We start from the raw sequence: 22,014 nt of genomic DNA on the forward strand, positions 1-22,014 counted from the left end.
GCCTGACTCGTTTTAGAACATTCATTTATAGTTAAATAGGTAGTATGAAATATAGTATACAGAATAAAAAAAACAATTTGACTGTTTATTATAATTATTATTAATTATAATTCATATTTATTATAATTGAGCTATTATTTATCATTTAAATATTTCACCTCTTTTGTAGGGTTTTCAAAAAAAACTTTGAGGGGAAGGATTTTGAAAATGTTTGTAGCAACTGCGAAGTCACACGTGTCTGCAAGTGAATTCTAAAATCTTATTCACATTTTTGAAGAAAGAAAAATGATGACATGCTGAGGAAATAAGTTCTCAGAACTCAGAGCTGTCATTCATGGTCGTGAGACGTCACCCTCCTCCCGCAGGAACTCAGCGCTTGTTCATCAATTAAAGCGCATTTCACGTTTACATTCGTACTGTACGACAGCGATTACTTGCACACTGAGTTGCACATATGAAGGTATGCGTTTTCACTACTTTTTTTACTTTTGACATAACTTTGTTTTACATCCATTTAATCGTTAGCCTACTTTGTAATTGATTTCCTTAGCTATAGTGTAAGAAAGAAGTGTTACATCTACATAGCGTTTTAGCTAACATATTTTACTATCTTTACTAAATGTTATTTATGTGTTTTCACATTGAGTTTTTCGGTAGTTAGGTTGTTGCTGGGATGAATATTATTGTATTATCAACTGATAATTATTTTATAAATGTGTATTCTGAAAAACTGACATCATCAAGACATTACCATAATACTTCTCGTTATTTTAATACAGTCTGTTATCTAATATAGTAAGAGCAGCACTTCGAGATTTGACATTTCTTGTGATATGCAATGATGTGTGTCTGTGCACTGACTCGGAGACTGATCTTCCTGTTTTACTGCAGTCCCCCTGCAGCACAGCCAGCATGGGAACCCAAAGAAAGGACAGCTTCCTCTGGGGGAAAGGTATGTTCTTCTTTAATCATTTTCTTAAGGTCTAAGTCTGCTGTACAAGTTCTGTGAATTAGGGGAATTTCAGGCAAAATGTTCCAGTGCACCTGTAGTGGGATACTGATATATATTAAGGATATAACATTGAATGATCTAAGGAGTCTCAATAGCAACCTGTGTGTGTGTGTTACTTGAAGAGAGGTTAAAAAATTATTTAATGATTCAATAGTATCATATACCGTCCCAAATGTTACAGTCAGTAAGTGTGTATTATACATATTGTGTGATATCATCCACAGAAATTTCAGTGTTGTGTAAATGCAACCAGTAACAGACCAAAATACATCCTATTTGGGGCAGTTCTCCAAAACAGAAGTAGCAGTTATATTTAGCTGATACATTTTAGCTGTGTTTGCACTTCAGGGTTTTCTTTCTGTAGCCTACTATTCCTCTTCTCCTTGAGTGTGAGATCCAGGATCTGATGTGAGACTGTTGCTAACTCATGATCTATTTGTGCTCCCATGTCATCTTCAGCACCTTTAGCTTTCAATACAAATGACAAGAAGCAATCTGACGTCCATAAGCATGTGATTCTAGATGATATTCAGGTATTTGGCTTTATAGTGTCTTTCTGCACATCGTGATTATTAAGAGTGTCATATATAACAAAGGCTTTTAAGCACACAAATACAAGTAGCGTATGTGCTAAAGAAAAATGTCATGCAAAACTTTGTGAAGAAAATGATGCTAGGTATTTGTGTTGACAAAGCTTTGGCTGATCAGTGTCTTCACTCTTGCAGAAACTCAGGCTGGAGATTGAAAGCATGATGACAGAAATTCAAACGATGGAGGCCGATGATGAGAAGTGAGTATTCACCGCTGTCACTCAGCTCTGAGGTACCATAGCAACTACAAAAAAAAAAAAATCAATCCAATGTATTTGGACGCTTGCAACATCATTTTATCGCAGTTTATTTCTGTATTGCACCGTTCTTCATGACAGCATTGAATCATTGTGGTCATTTTCACATCCACTTTTATAGTGTTCACATATATCACTTGGGTTTATGGTATTGTTGTTTAGATTAAAGTTATAATGTCTAATAAAATAAAGCCACATCTTTCCTCATAGCAGTATGAATACATGTGCATAAACATTTCTCCTATGTAAACTCCTAGAGCCAAGAGCCAGGCCTCAAACTTAACCTTGCAATGGCCATTCCATAGTCAGGAAAAGGTGCTTTGAGTCTTTTAGTTTGAGAATACACCATGTGTTTACGCAAGACACTTTGCATGTGCACTAGAAGCTGCAGAATTGAATTCTACCGTGAATGTTAACATTTGCAGCTTTAGTCTTTCGCACATCACGAAACACCATAGATGAGCGTTGGTACCTGTTTCCTGTTTCTTGGTATCAATTTTACGAGAAGTGCTTTGGCTTTAGACATTGCTAACTTTATATATCTGGACATGCTAAGCCACAGAAAATGTTAGACAGGTTATATGCAACAACCATTACACACTTCCATCATGATTTAGCTGAATCAACACTCTATTGTCATAAACAGGCTCGAAACATTTTGTGGAACAGACAATGTACAGTATTGCATTTTTGTCACAATAATGCCTTTTTTTTTTTTCTCTAGTAAAAATGTTATGAAGAACAAGAGAATCCAGTGTGGAAAAAAGAAGTTTAACATGGACCCAAAAAAGGTATGAAGAATGAATCATTTGAGTTGCATGCAGTGAAACAGCGTGATACATGTAGGGTAACAGCTTCAAAACTACAAGCAGACTTAGCTAAACTAGGTTAGAGGAAGAGGGGGTGGAGAGAGACAGAGAAAGATAGAACCACATCCTGTGTTTTCTGTAGAACAAGTGAGATGAAGCCACACTGCATTTTCCGAGCAGCTCGGTATGTATGGTCAGTATGTTAAAAACGACGACCAGTTTTGATCTTTTCACCAAAGCAATTTCCCCCCAATCATATGAAACCTACATGTAAAAGATCTCACCAATAAAAGGTTGAGTGATGCAATTGATATTCCTATAGACCTTATTCAGAGCAGTTCTCATCCGCTGTAAAAAGCTCCTAGATCACTTATAATTTTCCACAGCTCATGTTGTCTGGAGTTATTTGTCTACTAAATTTATTGGAAAGATCAATTTTGCTGTGTTTCGTCAGCAGAACAATCCAAAAACACATTAAATAAAAGTACAACCCACTGAAGAGATGCATGTTTATCCCTCACAGTCTCGCTTTCATTCTTGTTAAAAATCAATGATGGCTTTACTGTGAATAAGGTCTTGCAATGGCCAATCATGCGTCAAGATCTGTATCTTATATCCTGTTTCTTAATGAATGTTTGATAACAGTGGTGCCAGTGGTCTGAGGTATAAAGTCTGCATTATTTCATTGATCTTAACTGTGCCATTTTCAGGGTATCCAGTACCTGGTGGATAATGGCCTGTTGGAGTGGATACCAGAGGCTGTGGCTGAGTTCCTTTACAAAGAGGAAGGCCTCAATAAAACAGCTATTGGTGATTTCTTAGGAGAAAGGTATGATGATGGTTATATTCTTGTGGCGAATACTGCTTGTGGCTCTGATATAGATAAAAAGATATTTCCTTCTTGTATCCACAGGGAGGAGATCCACCTTCAGATCTTGCAGGCTTTTGTTCACCTTCATGAGTTCTCAAACCTTAATCTAGTTCAGGCTTTGAGGTGAGAGGAGATCATCAACTTGCTTTTTAATTTCTTTGTATCGTTGTAACATATACAAATACTGATTTTGTCAATTTGGGGGGAATCTGTGATTGTGGACATAGGCAGTTCTTGTGGAGTTTCCGTCTACCTGGTGAGGCTCAGAAGATCGACCGCATGATGGAGGCCTTCGCTCTGCGCTACTGCACCTGTAACGCTGGGGTTTTTCAGTCCACAGGTAGTTTGCCTCTGCGTTTAGAGGATAGGTTTTATGTTTCACTGCCAAGATTATGAAAAAAATCAAAATTCAAGAGACATTTAGAAACCAAAATGTGACCCTGGACCACAAAACCAGTCTTATGGGTATTTTTTTTAAAATTGAGATTTATACATCATCTGAAAGCTGAATACGTAATCTTTCCATTGATGTATGGTTTGTTAGGATAGGACAATATTTGTCCGAGATACAACTATTTGAAAATCTGGAATCTGAGGGTGCAGAAAAATCGAAATATTGAGAAAATCGCCTTTAAAGTTGTCCATTTCTATTGGCGATAGTGCTGCATCCATTCATAAAAATAAATGTTTTATATATTTAAGGTGGTAAATTTACAAAATATCTTCATGGAACATGATCTTTACTTAATGTCCTAATGATTTTTGGCATAAAAGAAAAATCTATAATTTTGACCCATACAATGTTTTGTTGGCTATTGCCACAAATATACCCGTGCAACATAAGACTGGTTTTGTGATCCAGGGTCACAAATGTGCTTTTTTCCTTATTGTTAATAATTCAGCATATTGCTGGGCCTATGCAGTTCATGGTAATATTAATACATGTCAGCGTTTGACTATTCATGGGTTTCATCAGGTCCCTTTCCACAGGTGTATAAAATCAAGCACCTAGATTATGAATGCAGACTGCATTGTGCTTGATTAATACACCTGTGGAAAGGGACCGGATGAAATCCATGAATAGCCTGCTAACTGGTAGTGTCCCTCTAGGGGGACACTTGCTTTTCTTAATTTTTTCCTATAACATATTTTTGTAATCATCAAAAATTTGGTTTCATTCGAATGCATAAACACTCAAAATTCATCCTGCAAAAAGTTCTGAAGTAAAACTATTTGCTTATATGTGTGTGTGTGTGTGTGTGTGTGTGTGTGTGTGTGTGTGTGTGTGTGTGTGTGTGTGTGTGTGTGTGTGTGTGTGTGTGTGTGTGTGTGTGTGTGTGTGTTGCAGACACCTGTTACATCCTTTCCTTCGCTATCATCATGCTCAACACAAGTTTGCACAACCCCAGTGTGAAAGACAAGACTACACTAGAACGTTTCATCAACATGAACAGAGGAATCAACAATGGAGGAGATCTTCCCTGTGAACTACTCGAGGTGAGAGAGGTCACAGGGTCAATTTTCCCTCAAATCACAGCTTTACCAGACCAAACACTCACATCTACTGTATTTTATAATCCACGGGTTTTTCATTCAGATACACTACCATTTATTCGGCAAGGATGCATTAAAAAATCTAAACAAGAGACAGTAAAGACATTTGTGACCCTGGACCACAAAACCAGTCACATGGGTAAAGTTGTGAAATTGAGAGTTATACATCACCTAAAAGCTGAATAAATAAGCTTTCCATTGATTGATTCCATTTCCATTCCACTGATAAATTGACAATATTTGGTTGAGATACAGCTATTTGGATATCTGGAATCTGAGGGTGCAAAAAATCGAAACATTGAGAAAATTGCCTTTTAAGTTGTCCATTTATGTTCGCAATTGTGATGCATTCACTCATAAAAATAAATGTTTTATATTTACGGTAGAAAATTTGCTAAATATCTTCATGGAACATGATCTTTACTTAATATCCTAATGATTTTTGGCATAAAAGAAAAATCGATAATTTTGACCCATACAATGTACTGTTGGTTATTGCCATAAATATACCCGTGCAACTTGTGACTGGTTTTGTGATCCAGGGTCACATTTATAATGTTACAAAATATTTCTATTTCAAATGCATTTTTTTTTTTTAGCTGTTTTGGAAATTAATAACAATAAGAAATGTTTTCTGAGCAGCAAATCATAATATTATAATGATTTCTGAAGGATCATGTGACACTGAAGACTGGAGTAATGATGCTGAAATTCAGCTTTGCATCACAGGAACAAATTACATTTTGTAAGCAGATGCTAAATGATTTTTTTTAAATCATTTTTGATAAATGCAGATTTGATGAAGACACTTATGACAAAAACATAAAAAATCATATCGACCCCAAACTTTTGAACAATAATACTGTTCTTTTGTAGGTTGCTTTTGATAAATACTTCAATAAGCCCATTGTCTCTGCATTAAATTATTACATTGTTTAAATTAATACATTTTTAGCTAACTGTGATTTTGTATATGTACATTTCTGAAATACATTTTCTGTAAAGCTGCTTTGAAACGATGTGTATTGTGAAAAGCGCTATACAAATAAATGTGAATTGAATGTGAATAAAAGCATCTGCTAAATGCATACATTTAAATGTAGTTAGAAATGCAATTTTTAAGGAATTTAATTTATTTCAAAGGAAAATTAGTTTTGTATTTCTTTTTTAATAATCCACTGTTGATGTCATGAATTTGTAATAATCAAGAATTGATCATTTCTCTTTATGGAAACATTCTGTAGAAACTTTATGAGAGCATTAAGAATGAACCCTTTAAGATCCCAGAAGATGACGGCAATGATCTCACGCACACCTTCTTCAATCCTGATCGAGAGGGCTGGCTTCTAAAAGAAGGTTTGTTACTCTTTCATACAGCTAATACTTATATAATATAGTTAATACAATTATGACATGGCAGCTTCATCCCTATTATAATAGACCTCTGTTTGCATTGCAATTGAGCATTTTACATCATTAGTTCCATTCCTATAATTTGTTTGATTAAGCAGCATTACAAGCTGTGAAACAGCCCAGCCAATCAGATTAGAGGACTGTTCTTTCTGCTCATCTTGATATTTCTGAATGTTAGTAACAATTCTGGTTAATCCATAGGTGGCAGAATAAAGACCTGGAAGAGGAGGTGGTTCATTTTGACTGATGGCTGCCTCTACTATTTCCAATACACCACTGTAAGTACTCTACCTTTACAAAAATGTCAAGTTCGCTGATATAAAAACACATTAAATTCGTTTTTTTTTTTTTTTTTTTTTTTAAGCTGAATAAGAATATTCATAATTAAATAATTAAAAGGCCATTTTTCCCTCCCTAGGACCAAGAACCAAAAGGCATCATTCCCCTAGAGAACTTAAGTGTGAACGAGGTGGAGTACGGACACAAACAGGTACTTTTCCATTCCACCTCATCTATTATCACTGATGCAGTAGATAGTCTGTTTCTCTTTAGGCCTCTATTATTGCTGATGGTTCTTTTAGTCACTGAGTGATAACTGTCTAGATTTGCTTTATCAATCAAACTCTGCCCAGATCCTGGTTTCTGTTTTTCTCTCTGAGTCAGCATCTCGTAATACCAAGCGACATTTAAATGTTTGTGATGTAACATCCTCTTGTAACCATGGAATGTAACCTTTTGAAAATGACGGCATTGCATTTTCTCTTTTAAAATGTGTGCTTTCAGTTCTGTTTGGAGTTGTTTAGCCCTCATCGCAAAGGAGAGACGATAAAGGCATGTAAAACCGAGACAGATGGGAGAGTTGTGATGGGCAAACATCACTCCTACAGACTCAGTGCTGCTTCTGAAGAAGAACGTGCAGACTGGATCCAGGCCATCAGGTACCAGACAGCACAGTATGAGTGAACAATTAAAAATAAGCAGATACTATAAGCATGAACAATATCTGAATGGCACCCAACCCTAGTTTGCACAGTAAAAAAAAGACAGGACATCCAGTGTTTACAAATGTAATTCAAACCACATCGACATGAGGTTTTAAAATCCAGTTTAGCAGGAACATGGCTGTTTACATTTTTAAGTAGGATTCCAAGTATTTTCTCATCATTTAGGACAGTACTCATGTAACATCAAACAAAATGCAGTACTTTCTTAAGTGGTGTCTCTTTCCTCGTATAACACACTATGTGACATTCACTAAGTAGTGAATATTGAATGAGTGAACGAGTCAATGGTTTTAGACCTCTTTGAAAAGAGCAGAGGCAAAATTTGCAGTTTTCTGTCCTGTTTTTCGCCTGCACTAATGCTTACATAATTATTATAGCAACCAATGTAACTAACGCAAGTGTATTTACTGTATATAGCACATTTCATACACAGTGGTAATTCAAGTCCTTTATATAAAATAATAATAGTAAAAAATGAAGATAGGAGGAAGGAATATGAGAGACGAATATGATGTAGACAGAAGATATTTACAACGCTCTAAACAAGTGGATCACATTTTATCAGCTGTCAGTCCTTGTAAAAAATGTGTGTGAAAATTTTTTTTTTTATGAGTGCAGCAATGAGTTGTTGTAAGTCATGGGAAAGAGGAAGTTAGGTATGTTTAGAAATTTGCACACACTTAGACCAAATCAATTATTAAAAAAGCATTTAGATTAGCTTTGATAGAGGAACTGAGAAAGAAAAGTGTATCTGAGTCTAATCGTTTCCTCTCTTGTTCTTAGAGCTTGTATCACAAAAGACCCTTTCTATGACCTGGTATCTGCACGCAAGAAGAAGATCATCAGCCATACCGAACAACACGATTAAACAGCTGACAGATTAATGAACTAAGGAGATCTGATCTTTCTAAACAGTTGCACACAGACTGAAGAGTAGCCAATGGGACGTTCATGGGTACACTGGATGAATGAGGTTCTCAGGGTGCTGATTGTCACCACACAGAGGTCACCGCTGCTACGTGTGCAGCCTCAGGGTTCACTCACACAGCAGTGTTACGTCAACAAATACTTTCCTATTTATTTAAAGCTTACGTGAAATCTTGGAAAGATCGCAGTTTCTTTTATTTGTAAAATATTGTAAAAAAGCCATAACTCTGAACTTAAAAAAGTTGTAGTGTCACCTAGTATCTGTAGGATTTTTTCTAGTCATGTTTAAATTTGATTTTCAATGAAAAAGATTTAAATTAAGCTACATTTAATAGGCTTATTATGTTTTCAAGCACTATTTTGGCTATTTTTTTTTACTGTGTATTTTCCGTTTGACTAAAACACATTTATAATACTATAATTATAGGTTGTAAAAAAAAAAATCTTATCAACATGTCCATCTTGTAAATATTGCATTGAAGGTTAGCATTAATGTTTATTAGATTGAAATTGTTCATATTCTGTACATAATAAATGATTTATTTAATGCACATATCATTATGTAACTAATCTTTATAACTAAAAAATAAACGAGTGAATACTTTACAACCTAATACTTTAAAATATAATGACCGCACTAGGCTGATCTAATTAAAGGTATTTGCCGAATAAGCCTCGTTTGTCCAGCAGAGGGCACTGTTGATCAATGTAGTGTGATGTGTGTGTGTCAATGTAGACAACACTGTGTGTGTGTTATTCATATATGAAAAAATGGCGAGCGATTTTTACAATACACACTCATACACATTTACTGTGTATACATATTCAATCCCACGCTGTTTTCCCCCTTGACTCTGCTTTTTCTGTAAAGCTGATTTGAAACGTTATTTAGGCCTATTGTGAAAAGGCTATACAAATAAACGTGCATTGAACTGTGTATATATACAAACTATAAATACAGTAGCCTACTCATAAATATACATGTGTATATTTACATAGAATTTCTAAAACATTTGAAATCTAGTCTACTGAAAAAAATATATCTGAACTGTATTGGCCGATACAGTTGCTTCCTTTGCAACATTTATATTGCACTTGTGGTCTACAAGAGAACACTCCCCTCTTCCTGTGTATCATTTCCTTCATCTCTGTGTCAATCGCTTGCCATCTTTTCAGCCCTCTCTTTCCCTTGCAAGATTAGCAATTTACTCCTAACTTGTTATAGTTTACAAAAAGTGCCAACTCAGGAGTTGAGCAATGAGCACTACTATTACATAACCTTTGTAGACTGAAGAGTCTTCAAAAAAAAGAAAAAAAGGCATGTCAGTTTTTATAGTTGTTATCCATTAAACATTTTAGCAGCGCACATCAAAACACTCTTAACAAACAAGCTAAGGCAAATGTCACACCCATGTTAGTCTAACCGATCTGTTGACGTATCTCTGACAATGTCAGCTCAAGTAATGTGGATGTCACCATACGCACACACTGACACAGTTCTGTTTTTGCTGTTTTATATTGTCTTATAAAGCAATTCAACGCAAAATTGTATTGTCCGTCAATATCAGCAATTTTGAATTTAGGAGACTTGGGTCACTACACCATAAATATCCAACACATTATCAAGCAGTTAGTTTTTATATAATTCAATGTCTGGTGGCCAAATAGTTGCTCCATTAATCAAAGGATGATGAATGATAATACTGGTTTTTCAATAGGTGTCATTTTCTCAATTTAATAGACCTGTAATGTGGTTGGACTATTCACATCAATAATAATTTTCGTAAAAGTAGTTGTTAGCCACTTCTCAATTAAATCTGATTAAACTCACATTTGGAAAATTAGGCTTATTGTGTTTTCTTCCAGGGAGTTTTCCACAGTTAGGAAGTTGAATGAAAAAGAAATACAAAGAATCAATTTATTTAAGGCCATTTATTGGCACTCATGATGGAAAAATCAGTTGTGTCACATCTATTCTGTCCAAGCGGCATACTTTACAGAGAACGCGGTCACATTCGTTTTTTTTCCCTCATTCAAAACTCCCAAACATACAGATTCCTATTTAAATGACTGGATTTTGCCTGCGAAAGTTCTCTGAGCAACAGTAAATGTTACCACACCTTTAATGGTAACTGATCAGGCATGTTTTCACTGGGCATCTGTCAACTTCGCTATGGACCTTTTCCCTCCTTCCTCTATGACTCTGAGGGAGCCGCAGGCTCAAGGATTGGGCAAGTAGAACGGATTGGGACAGAGATGATATGTAGGGCAGAGATCTGCCAAATAGAAAATTTTTAACATTCTACATAACTTGTATGTAACTGTAACATCATACAAGTGTCTAAGTGAATTAGACACTTAAATTCAAAGCTCTCTGCAGTCCAACTATGAGCTCTGTAACCGGCAGGAGATCTCAGGCTGCACATATATTTCAGTCATTTTTTTTCCAAAGTGTCAGCAGCATTTTGGAAGCTGTTCAAACAACTTCTCAACCCTCTAAAAAAATAGCACCAATACTTAAAGTTTAAGCTAACATCTGAATCAATATAATTGTAGGGAGAATCACTATCCACATCTTGTCCAAAATCATCATAATGAAGAAAATGTCCTCTTTTTTTTTACAGCATATACAGCAGTAATCAAGGTTCTGATCTGTAAGCGCACGTTTTTGTTGATTTCTCTCACAGGGATACCTCAGGACTGAATACAGGCCTTCTTCTGGCTACGCCTCCGCCCCCTCAGGCCTGAAAAGAAAACAGAAGTTAAAGTTGTTTTCGTAAAAATGAAAATAGGGCTGCGCGTAAATTGAAATAAAACTTAAGCTGGTGTGTGGTGGGCGTTCTGGCGCAATATGGCTGCCGTCGCATCATCCAATTGGATGCTGCACATTGGTGGTGGTTGAGGAGATCCACCCCCCCCTTCTATGTAAAGCGCTTTGAGGTCTCAGAAAAAGCACTATATAAATGTAACGAATTATTATTATTATTAAAACCGTAATCGCCATATGGCTTTGTGCGGTTATCAAGTTGTAAAGGCTCCTATTTAATTAAATATTTGCCCTGCGTGTTTCAGAGTGAAGGGCAGCACTTTGTTCTTACAGCTCATTGGTTCACAGTAAATGTTGCTCCACACGAACTCCATCTCAGCATCTGTCTGAGTTTGGGTTGCTTTAACATGCATACTCAAAAATCTTCAAAAGAAAAGCTTTAAGGGCTCATCAAATGGTTTAACGCTTGAAGAATAAAATTATTAATTATTATTATTATTATTATTTTTCTTAAATATGCTTTTTATAATTTTACAGTGAAATATTTCAATAGTAATTTAGTAATTTATTATTTGTAATATTAGTATTATTTGTATTGTCATACTGCTATATAAATCAAACAGTTGTGACCAAATTGTGCAGCCCTACAAAAAAAGCACTATAAACCTGGAATTTTTTTAACTGCATTTTAAAACAACAATCACAATTTTTATCACAAAAAAATCACAATTAGATTTTTCCCCAAATCATGCAGCCCTTCATGAAATATTGCACGATTTAGATACATACCATCCTCGCCATCTGTGGCAATAGTCTGAAGAGAAACACTCCTTGGACCCATTTTGCTCTTTTTGAGCTTAAACTTCACTTGTGGTGGATTTATGATCTCAAATGTATCCTCAATTTCATCAGTGCTTTCAGTCTCAGAGATCTTGCGAGAAACGGGAGAAATGTTTTTGGATGCATCTTCTTGCTCCTTAATTTGATTGGCCAACCGAGATGCTTCCTTGGAACTGTTGGTAAACTTGGTGTCTTTATGATTGATCTGTTTTGTATCTGTGTTTTGATGGGTTGTTTTAGAGACAGTATCTGGACTCTGGTTGTTTGCTCTGCCTTTCAAGAAATGCCGGAAGGAAGAGCGCTGCTTTTTGGAACCAAACAGAGAGGGCTTCTTCCCATCGCCCTTACCGTCCTCTGTCCCATCCGGGGATGTAGGGGACTGTGAACATACACTGTCCCCATTGGGGTAGATTATTTTTTCCATGTTACTCACAGAGGCCTGGTCAACATAGTCCCTCAGCTTAGAAAGATCCTGCAGAGAGCCTGTTACACCTAGACTGTTGCCAACGACTAAAGAGTACTTAGGGTTGTGGTATTTATGTGCAGGCACCTTTAGGTTCGCCTGTTTGTTGTCCTCTACAGAGATCTGGAAGCGCGACGTGGATACGGGAACTGTGAGTTTGCTGGGTTCTGCCGGCGTTTTCAGCACAGGAACTGGCAGGGCCGGCTTGCTGATGTGAAACTCACAGTACAGGTCCACTTTATCAGACACTGCATACAGCTCTCTGAAGTCATTGTCGAAGAAGTCAACAACTTGTCCTGACATCACAGTGATTGTGTTCCGGTTCATCCTAGAGGAACTCCATGTAAAGCTAGGAAGATAGGAAGAGTAAAGCACATGTAATGATAAATGAGGGAAAAAAGCAACACAGTGGTGGACAGAACAGCAATTTGTACTGTTTGGTCTACATACTAACCTATAGGATCCAAACATTACTTTCTCTCCATCTATCAACATATATTTTGAGCACTGTGATCCTGGCAGACGACCAAAGGACAGCGGCATGCCAGAGCCCCGCACAGTTCGCACCCGCAGGTTCTGAAAGAGCAAAAGAGAAAATAATTAAAGCAGGGTGAACAGAGAACACTGCATCAGTTTGCCCCGATTTTGCCATCCAAGACACAATTCTGGGACTGTAAATCATTTCTTTTGTCATAATGGAAAAATGATGAGAACAATCTTATGCTTCAGAAAAACCTAACCATATTTTTAAATTTGGGGTTCATTCAGTGAAATAATAATGAAAAACCAAAATGAGCACAGCGACGGGTGACATTGGTGCATGAGATAGAAACGTTTAGCTAAAAATATCTTTTTTATTTAGCATTCCAGTCAAGTTATGGTCAAAATTACCACAGGTTCAGTCTGAAGAATTAAGAAATGCCTCTATTGTCCAGTAACCAGTCACAACTGACTCTAGACTCACAAGTTTGTTTTTGTTAATAGAAAAATATAGTCAACTTTAGCTCAAGAGCTAGCCGGTATCATTTCAATTATGTGTGTAAAAGAGGATGTCAAAACAGACATGGACTGGTTAAAATTGTGACCAAAGTCTTAGCTAAGATGTGTACGAGACACACAGTCCGCTTTAACTTTTGGTGTCACATTGTGGCTTCATACAAAAATATAAATGTACAAACATCAAAGATGACACCCTCCTAAAACTATAACGTTTTAATAATTATTCTAATTCTATGAGAATAGGGAAGTCCACACCACAGCTATAAAAATAATGATACAGAGGAACAATATTGTTGAAATTACTTTCAGAATGTTTTTTCTAGCTGGTAGAATAATAAAATAAAAACAATAAAAACAGCCAATCAGAATCCACCGACTTTTAAGAGCTTGAGCATTTAAAGCAGCAGACGACAAAACACGCAGCCCAAATATTGAATTAAATAGCAGCATTTAGAACTTGATAACCGCACAAAGCCATATGGTGATTACGGTTTTATTTCTATGAACCGCGTAGCCCTATTTTCATTTTTACGAAAACAACAAATTTTTTCTTTTCAGGCCTGAGGGGGCGGAGGCGCAGCCAGAAGAAGGCCTGTATTCAGTCCTGACAAAACAGAACGTAAATCGCCTGTTGGTGTGGACGCCAATATAGTTATCGTTATAGTTATCGTTCTTGGTGTGAATGGGCCTTTACTCCTGGTATAAAGTGTGAAATCTGGCTTTCACAAAAGATGTGTCAGATCAACACGCCTGACATGGGCATATATATCGCTAGTGTGAGGTTAATGAAAAATAAATCCTTGCATACAGAGGTGTGGTGCTTTCATTTGCACACTGAGGACTCAAAAGAAAGGAATACTGTAGCTACAAAAGGACTCGAGTACAAGTCTGGCATGGACAGGGAAAAAGCAGAAGCGTGAGAGATGAGGGTGCTCCACAACTCTCCTAAATGAGATCAAGTTGCCCTTTTTTCTTAGCTCTGTTGAAATCTGCAGATCCTCTTTCAGGAAATAACAATGCTGAATTATCCAACTCTATTGCTCAATGTAAAAAGCCCCAGTGTCCTACATAAAACAATCCACATAGATAAGGCTCTTTGGCAGTGTATCTCAAGGAGATCGGTGATATTTGGGGCGGTCTTGCGGAAAGTCCTGGGTTTCATTCTACAGCGCTGTTATGCATGTGCACATTAGACCAGGAAGTCAGTTGAACCCTGTGGCAACAGCTGCAGAACTATCCAGAGTTTCAAGTTCACACAGATCCCTTAAAGGTCAGCTGACAATCTGTTAACATGTGCATTTATGTGTGATATTGCAAGTCATGTGTTCATGTTTGACTTCTTTTCCAGGAAAGCCTGATAAGGCAAGTCTGCCTATTGTTAACATCTAAACATTGTTGTTTTAATAACACGTGTCTTCTCTTTTAGTTAAGAATAAAATGGCAAGGGATCATGTTGGTTTACTAATAGCTTGAATTAAAGGGTTGGTTCACCCAAATTAATTACTCACCCTCATGTCATACCAAACCCGTATGACTTTCGTTCATCTTTGGAACACAAATGAAGATATTTTTGATTAAATCTGAGAGCTTTCTGTCCCTCCATAGACAGCTACGCAACTAACACTTTCAAGCCCCAGAAAGGTAGTAAAGACATCATTAAAGTAATGCATGTGACTCCAGTGGTTTAACCTCAATTTTATGAAGTGATGAGTGCTTTGCGGAAAAAAACAACATAATTACAAATAAAAATTATTTATTTTTTTACAAAATTTTAATCTCCAACATGCATTCACGCAACAACACCAGGGGTGTTCTCTTGCGTCAACAACACCAGGGGTGGACTGGCCATCTGGCAGACCGGGCACTTTCCCGGCGGGCCGACGTGCTTTTTGGGCCGATACATCTCATATTTTCTTTTTTTTATCGTCTTTGTCTTAACGGCCCATAAAACTTGTACATTGGCGGCCAATTCGTTTTGTTTTGTTTTGCTTAATTGGCGGTGCTGGGGTCTTTGTGCCGGTGTAACGCATTAAAATAACGTTCATTGACAAAGTCAGCGTTCTTTTTTTCTTTCTGACAGACCGGCCCATGAAACATGTAGATCAGCGGCCCATTGGTTATTTTCTTGATTGACACTGGGCTGAGCCGCAAGGAATGTGCAGAGAAATAGCGTGAAAAAAAGAAACAGCAGATGCTGTAAAGTGTCAAAATAACAGATATGTTTTCTACAGCAGCAGGACCTTCATCAGCTCCCATGGCTGATGATGATAGTGAGGAGGATAAGGAGAGAGATGAGAAAGTGTAGAGCCTGCGGTAAGCAGAACTACCTTCAAAACACTTAGGATATGTCATCAGGAGTGTAGGAACCCATTACCCAGTTACACATTATTTCCACATCTGCATAGTTGACGATTACCGCATTTTACAAGAATTGTAATGAGACGCGTTTGCAAACCATGTTTTCCGTCAAAATAAAAGATCATGTGTTTATCTCTTTCAAGTAAAGAAATTAGTACAAAAGTAATTATGAAAGTTTCCTTTATTTCTCAGTGCATTTGTTTTACAATATATGGCCATTAATGTCATGGAATTAATATTATAACTATTATTATATAGTAGTGTAATGTAGACAGACACTATAACTCAAAGAGGTTTGAGTTTTTCTTTGTTCAATTTGCACACTGAATATGGGTTGAAGCTTTTAATTTTAAAATCTCAAAGTGCACCAGATTGATGAATTTAACATTAAAATGCACAAAAATTGGGCACCCCCCTAGAGGACCTGAGGTCCACCCACCACAGTTTTACTAAAACTCCTGTGAGAAACACTGGTATTGCTATGTCAACGCAGCTTATAGCTTGTTTTAGGATTCATCACTGTGGAGTATAGTTCAATTGTTTAATAATTTATGTTTTGTTTTGTTATTTCATCTGTTAACTCTCACTCGTTCCTACACACTCATTACACGGCAGTGGTTTTAAGGAATAGGAGTTGGAATACATATTCAAGGGCGTGCAAAGATGGGTGGTGTTTATGATCATTTGTAGTGGGCCAGTCTGGGCCAAAATGCCAGGGCCGATTTTTTTGTCCCAGTCCAGCCCTGAACAACATGAATGCGTCATGATGCTCTCATGAACGCACATAAAAAAGACTCTCAGATTTCATTAAAAAGATCTTCATTTGTGTACCAAAGATAAACGAAAGTCTTACGGGTTTGGAATGACATGAGGGTGAGTAATTAATTAAAGGCAGCATTTTAAATTTTTAGGTGAACTAACCCTTTAAAAGAAACAAAACTTGAATGGGGTTGAAGAACAGACACTGATTAATCCTGAGCTGGTAGTTTACCAAGAATTGTTCAGTATAATTGTTCAGTATATTAATTGATTTAAACTCCATGGTCACTGCAGTTAAAATGGTGAATTATATAAAATAATCTAAAATAAAATGATAATAATAAATATAAATAATATAATATAAAATTGATAATATCATTAATAAAATCAAAAACGAAGCCTGTAAAGGACCAAAATATTTTATATTTGCTTTAGTATAATGCATCCTGGTATTTTACTTTTACAATTCTCATTACAGTCATTTTAAAAACAATACCTTCATAATTTTTATTTTTTTATTTTATTAAAATCATGAATTAAAGCCAGTACACCGCATTTTTTCACATTATGGTAATGAGAATAGAAGAAATAGAATCTTTTTTTTGCATTACTGTAATGAACATTTGGGGGAAATGTGCTTACTTGTCAAAAAATGTTTACCTAAAATTGGTTTTATTTTTGCTTTATGTAAAATACAATTTATTATTTTCCTTGTTTTGATTTATGGGGTTATCAGTCAATCATTTTCACTCACCCTCAGATGCTGTGTAGAAATCTGCAACCTGCTGCTCATGTCCAGGAAGTGCGGCAAGCCGTTCTCCTCCAGCAGCAAGTACACAGCCACCCCTCTCTTACTCGCAGCATCTAATAGATCCTGCAGGATCTGCAGGTCTGTCAACAGGTCCATGACCACTGCAACTAACTGAAAACCAAGCGAAACCAAACAGTGGTAAGAGCTTAACTCATTCACTGAGCTTATCATAGCATCTGCTTTGAGGTGTGTATGAAGCCACACTGGCCCTTTTTTTTTTTTGATGACTCTTGTCTTCTTTTTACAGTGGCAGTGTAGCTTGTCTCAGCTTGAGGTAACACGTGAGGTCTCATACAGGTGAAGGGAGAACAGGGAGCAGCTACACACACTCCGGCAGACGCATTAGAGGCGAGGTGATACTCAAAGGGTTTAGACCAAAAGTCCAAACTAAACATTAGTCTGTCACAAGCTATCCATAAAACAAAGCAGCCAATCTGGGTCAAAGGGCATGTATGTGTTATATATAAACCACACACTTCAGCATTTAAACAAAAAGTAAACTAGGTCAGCATAAAACTCAATGTCGGGGAAAAACAAGTTTGAATTTATTGGATAATTTTAAAGCTAGTTTAAAGGTTTTTAAGGTTAGGCCTCAAACCCTTCTTCATCATCATCACTGACTCGCACGTCAAAGCTCTATGTAAATAAGAATGGAGCCATTTGCATTAAAGAGAAAACAAACACAGGCGTGTCTGTTTAATTACTTTTGATAACAGATTCTGTTCTTCTGCTAAAAATTTTAAATGCATATGGAATGCTTTTTTTTAGAAATGCTGTAAAGTCAGGCCTATTATATTGTGAGTAAGCTATCCCTTTCAGACAAGGAACTAATGACCTTTTTAAGCATTCTTCACAAGTTAAAGTTCAAGGAAATGTTCTTTTTAAGACGCATGTTTCTTATCAGTTCTTCAAGAGGAGGTGCCATATGCTTCAGATGAACATCAAAGACATTCAGATGACAGATGAAGATATGTGTGAGCATCACGATCAACCTGAATAATTATGTAAATGGCATGTCCTGTAGACATAGTCTAATGCTAACATTGACACATTTCCTCAAACTAAAATGAAAAGCTAGTCGGCTCTGAAATTAAGGCACGTCTAAATATCATCCAACTAAAGATTATGGAACAGTATCTCAAATGTACCCAGAATGTTGTACTAGACATTCATGTGCATATAATGTCTGCGTTAATACTGAATATTATAAAAGCTGCGCTTGAAGACCAACAGTAAAAACATAAATTCACAATTTAGTGACAAAGAAATCTCAGCTGCTGTATAGTTTATTTATACATGAACGCAACTACAAAACTACAGCACCAGCCAGAATGACATTAACTTCATTTGAAAAGTGTATTTGAATAAGTTTCACCGCAAATAAGTCTTACTTGTCACAGCTCTTTGCACCATAAGTACACGATTGTAAACTAGAACAGACACAAGATAAAATGTTTATACAATAGCTAGGCTATACCCCAAAAAACTCAATTAACCAGCTATACATTTCACACTGTATTCATTTTACTGTTACAAATAGAAATTACCTATTAAAATCAGGTACAAAGATTTTAATGATCTGTTAAGCATCATCTCATGCCATTTGGAATGTGACAGATTTACAAGGCATTTGTGAGAGGAAACGTAGCTAAATTATAAATTACATGAATTAAATAAAATGTAGTAGAACTCCAGTTTTGGAGCTAACATTTTCCATGAACCTTTATTTCAGCTTTTGTATTGAGGGTTAGTGTACAGTACTTGGGGGTGGACTGATGCCGCTGAAATGCTTTGTTCCCGAAGTGTGTCAATATAACTCACTGTTAAGGAAGTCGCATGATGTGTGTGTGTGTGTGTGTGTGTGTGTGTGTGTGTGTGTGTGTGTGTGTGTGTGTGTGTGTGTGTGTGTGTGTGTGTGTGTGTGTGTGTGTGTGTGAGAACCCGGTAGCAAATAAGTAAGACTTCAGGCCTCGGGCAGTGTGATTGACAAGGCAGTTACAGACAAAAGCCAAGGCTACACGAGAGAGATCTCATCAATTTCCAAGAAATCTGACGTCTTCACTTCAGACGAAATCTGCTGAACTTAATTCTTAATATTTGTACTTAACTTTATTCCATTATTATTTATTCAGTTTCCCCAAAACTTTATGGCATGTTTTAAAACAATAAGGTGAGAGTTAAATGTTAATTATTTTAAAAGATGATGTCATTCATGCTCAGTCGTAAGTATAAACCACATGACTGACAATTAACTTACAATCATGTCATAAAGACAGCCCCATATAAACTTACAGTAAAGCTGGTCGAGGCCACATGCTTCATCATCATGTGCATGATACAAATAGAAACCAATAAATCTTTAACATCTTAAATATGACTAACCTATATTTAAACAACAGGCTTAGTCAAGGCACTAATTAACAATCACTTCTTTCCTTAATGTCCATTACTGTTACTACTTTATTTGTTAGTACTTTATTTCAAATAAAGTAATCCAATAGTTACTATGTTTTTCACAAGTTAATTATTCATTAGATTTTAGTGTGAGGATCTGTGGTTCAAACATCTTATTTGAGACAGACAGATTAGTATTTATCCCAGTTGTTACCAGTAACATTTATTATGTCACTAGTTATATCACTAATTGCTTTTTTATCCTACTTAACTGGTTGGAATGGCTACTTCATAGTTAAAAAAATAATCTTACCAGTAAGTTTTACGAACAATGGGAATTCACAACAGAGGTCTAATTAAAAATGTAATAGTGACTATTCAGTTGGCACTAGGAAAACTATGATCTCCTGGAGCTGAACTATACTAGTAATATGAGTTAGGCTACTAGTAAAACACAATTGACCTGTGAACCACAGATTACCATAGAATTGAATGGCAAATAATTGCCAATAGTAACCAGTAACAATGGAATCATTACTTGTGATATAGTGAATATTATTTAAGGAATAAGTACTATTTTCTAATGCATAAGTAGGCCATTGAATACTAATATTCAACAATATTATTGATCTGACTGTACTGTACTGACACTATAGGATGAGAGCTGAACTGAGCTGGACGATGACATCACTGTTTTCTGAAGAACTGCTTTATAGATTAAATTAACTAATTTAATAATTTATATTTACAACAGAACTGAATCAACACTGAACTGACTTCAGCAATGACACTTTTCTTTTAGAGCTGCTGTACAGCCGAAATGAACCCTGTTTGAATCACTGAATAATTTTCCTGTTATCACTGTGCAACTGTGCATAGGTGACTTGATTTGACTAATTTAACAGATTACTTCTGAATTGTGAAAATGAACTACATTCTAGTTACTACACTGTAATAAAAAAAAATGATATGATCAATAAGTTATGAAAACATTTTCAAAAGAAGTTAAGCAATATTCAGCTTTTTTTATAAGTTATACAAGATTCAACTAATTTCAACAGAAGTCAGTTTAATGTAATTTAAGTTGAAATGACTTAAACATCCAAGTTGATTGTACTTAATGTAATGCAGCAACTTTATTTTTTACAGTGTATTGGAACATTCTAATATTTTTTTAAAGTAGCCTACTAGTAGGCTAGTAACAAAAATAGATTCATTAAAAAGTTTAGTTTTTAGGAAATAGTAGGCTAAACGGCCTTAGTCGCCTACCTTTGTAGATTCTTGAATGAGTCTGCGGACCACCTCTTTAATGTGCGGACTGTTAGTTTTGGGTGGGTGGGTGTAAACCGACACCCGAGTTACCCCTTTGTAATGGCCGTTGCTAGGCCAACCGATGTCCAGCGGAGGGATCTCCGTATCAGACATGGTCGGCCAGTAGGTAGAATGAACACCTGAGTCTTCACTGGTATCATGGGGCGACCGTGAGCAGCAGGTGTCCGAGTCACTGTCATATTCCTGGAACGTGTCCCGCATCCATTTGATTTCCCTGGCGGACAGAAAATCTTTAACGTTATCCTCTTTGAGACGCATCTTAAAGGCGCCATCCCCGTTCCTCAAGAGCTGCTCGAGCGCGGCCCGCTGCTCCTCGCTGTAATAAAACTCTGGTTTGGACTCCGGTATCTTCACGTTAACATGATCGTCGTCCATGCATACTAGCTGAGACTCAGCCATGGCAGCTGTGCTCCCGGAAACAACGGTTCACCTGTGTGGCTCCAGGCTGTACGCTCAGCCCACCTTTACCTGTTTGAGTGGTTGGTTGAGGTGATTTCAGAGCAAGATTAAACAGAATGGGTGGGCGGGGTTTCTGTAAAGTTGTGGGCGGAGCATCGCCGAACGGTAAAAGAAGGTTATTGGGAACTGACATGACGACACTTGTTTAACTTCAAATATAAAAGACGGATGAAACTGTCACGGTACTTTCCCTGACTGACGCGGCACTTTTCTCTTTATTTATTTTTAAAACTGCTAAGAAATTGAATAATGAATACAACTAACGTTACCACCAACAAAAATATACCCCCAAAAAGGTTATTTGTTATCATTTAGGCTACCTGTATAACTTTACTTATTGAAAGAAAGTCATACAGGTTTGATGACAGATTTTTTTTTTTTTTTTTTTTTTTTTT

The 22,014-nt window shown here is 36.5% G+C and overlaps 2 protein-coding genes and 1 long non-coding RNA gene across 3 annotated transcripts; 1 reads left to right on the forward strand and 2 right to left on the reverse strand.

Moving 5' to 3' along the window:
- The first annotated feature begins 287 nt into the window (after window positions 1-287).
- Window positions 288-9,374, forward strand: cyth4a (cytohesin 4a). The gene is made up of 14 exons (XM_082142932.1): window positions 288-460; window positions 892-952; window positions 1,472-1,545; window positions 1,738-1,802; window positions 2,584-2,650; window positions 3,379-3,497; window positions 3,582-3,662; window positions 3,767-3,879; window positions 4,888-5,036; window positions 6,338-6,449; window positions 6,708-6,784; window positions 6,925-6,996; window positions 7,290-7,444; window positions 8,294-9,374. The coding sequence occupies exons 1-14, from the start codon at window positions 455-457 to the stop codon at window positions 8,376-8,378; spliced, it is 1,236 nt and encodes a 411-aa protein (XP_081999058.1). The 5' UTR covers window positions 288-454; the 3' UTR covers window positions 8,379-9,374.
- Window positions 9,375-10,354: 980 nt separating this feature from the next.
- Window positions 10,355-21,642, reverse strand: fam83fa (family with sequence similarity 83 member Fa). Its single transcript, XM_082142598.1, has 5 exons — window positions 21,098-21,642; window positions 17,378-17,545; window positions 12,962-13,083; window positions 11,994-12,856; window positions 10,355-11,181 (listed from the first exon to the last, which is right to left on the reverse strand). Exons 1-5 carry the CDS (start codon window positions 21,557-21,559, stop codon window positions 11,132-11,134), a joined length of 1,665 nt encoding a protein of 554 aa, XP_081998724.1. The 5' UTR covers window positions 21,560-21,642; the 3' UTR covers window positions 10,355-11,131.
- Window positions 18,703-20,694, reverse strand: LOC309479582. The gene is made up of 2 exons (XR_014199322.1): window positions 19,849-20,694; window positions 18,703-19,816 (listed from the first exon to the last, which is right to left on the reverse strand). It is a non-coding gene; the product is annotated as an uncharacterized lncRNA (long non-coding RNA).
- Window positions 21,643-22,014: the final 372 nt, after the last annotated feature.

Source organism: Leuciscus leuciscus (assembly GCF_965113295.1).
Source record: "Leuciscus leuciscus genome assembly, chromosome: 1".
NCBI classification, from domain to species: domain Eukaryota; kingdom Metazoa; phylum Chordata; class Actinopteri; order Cypriniformes; family Leuciscidae; genus Leuciscus; species Leuciscus leuciscus.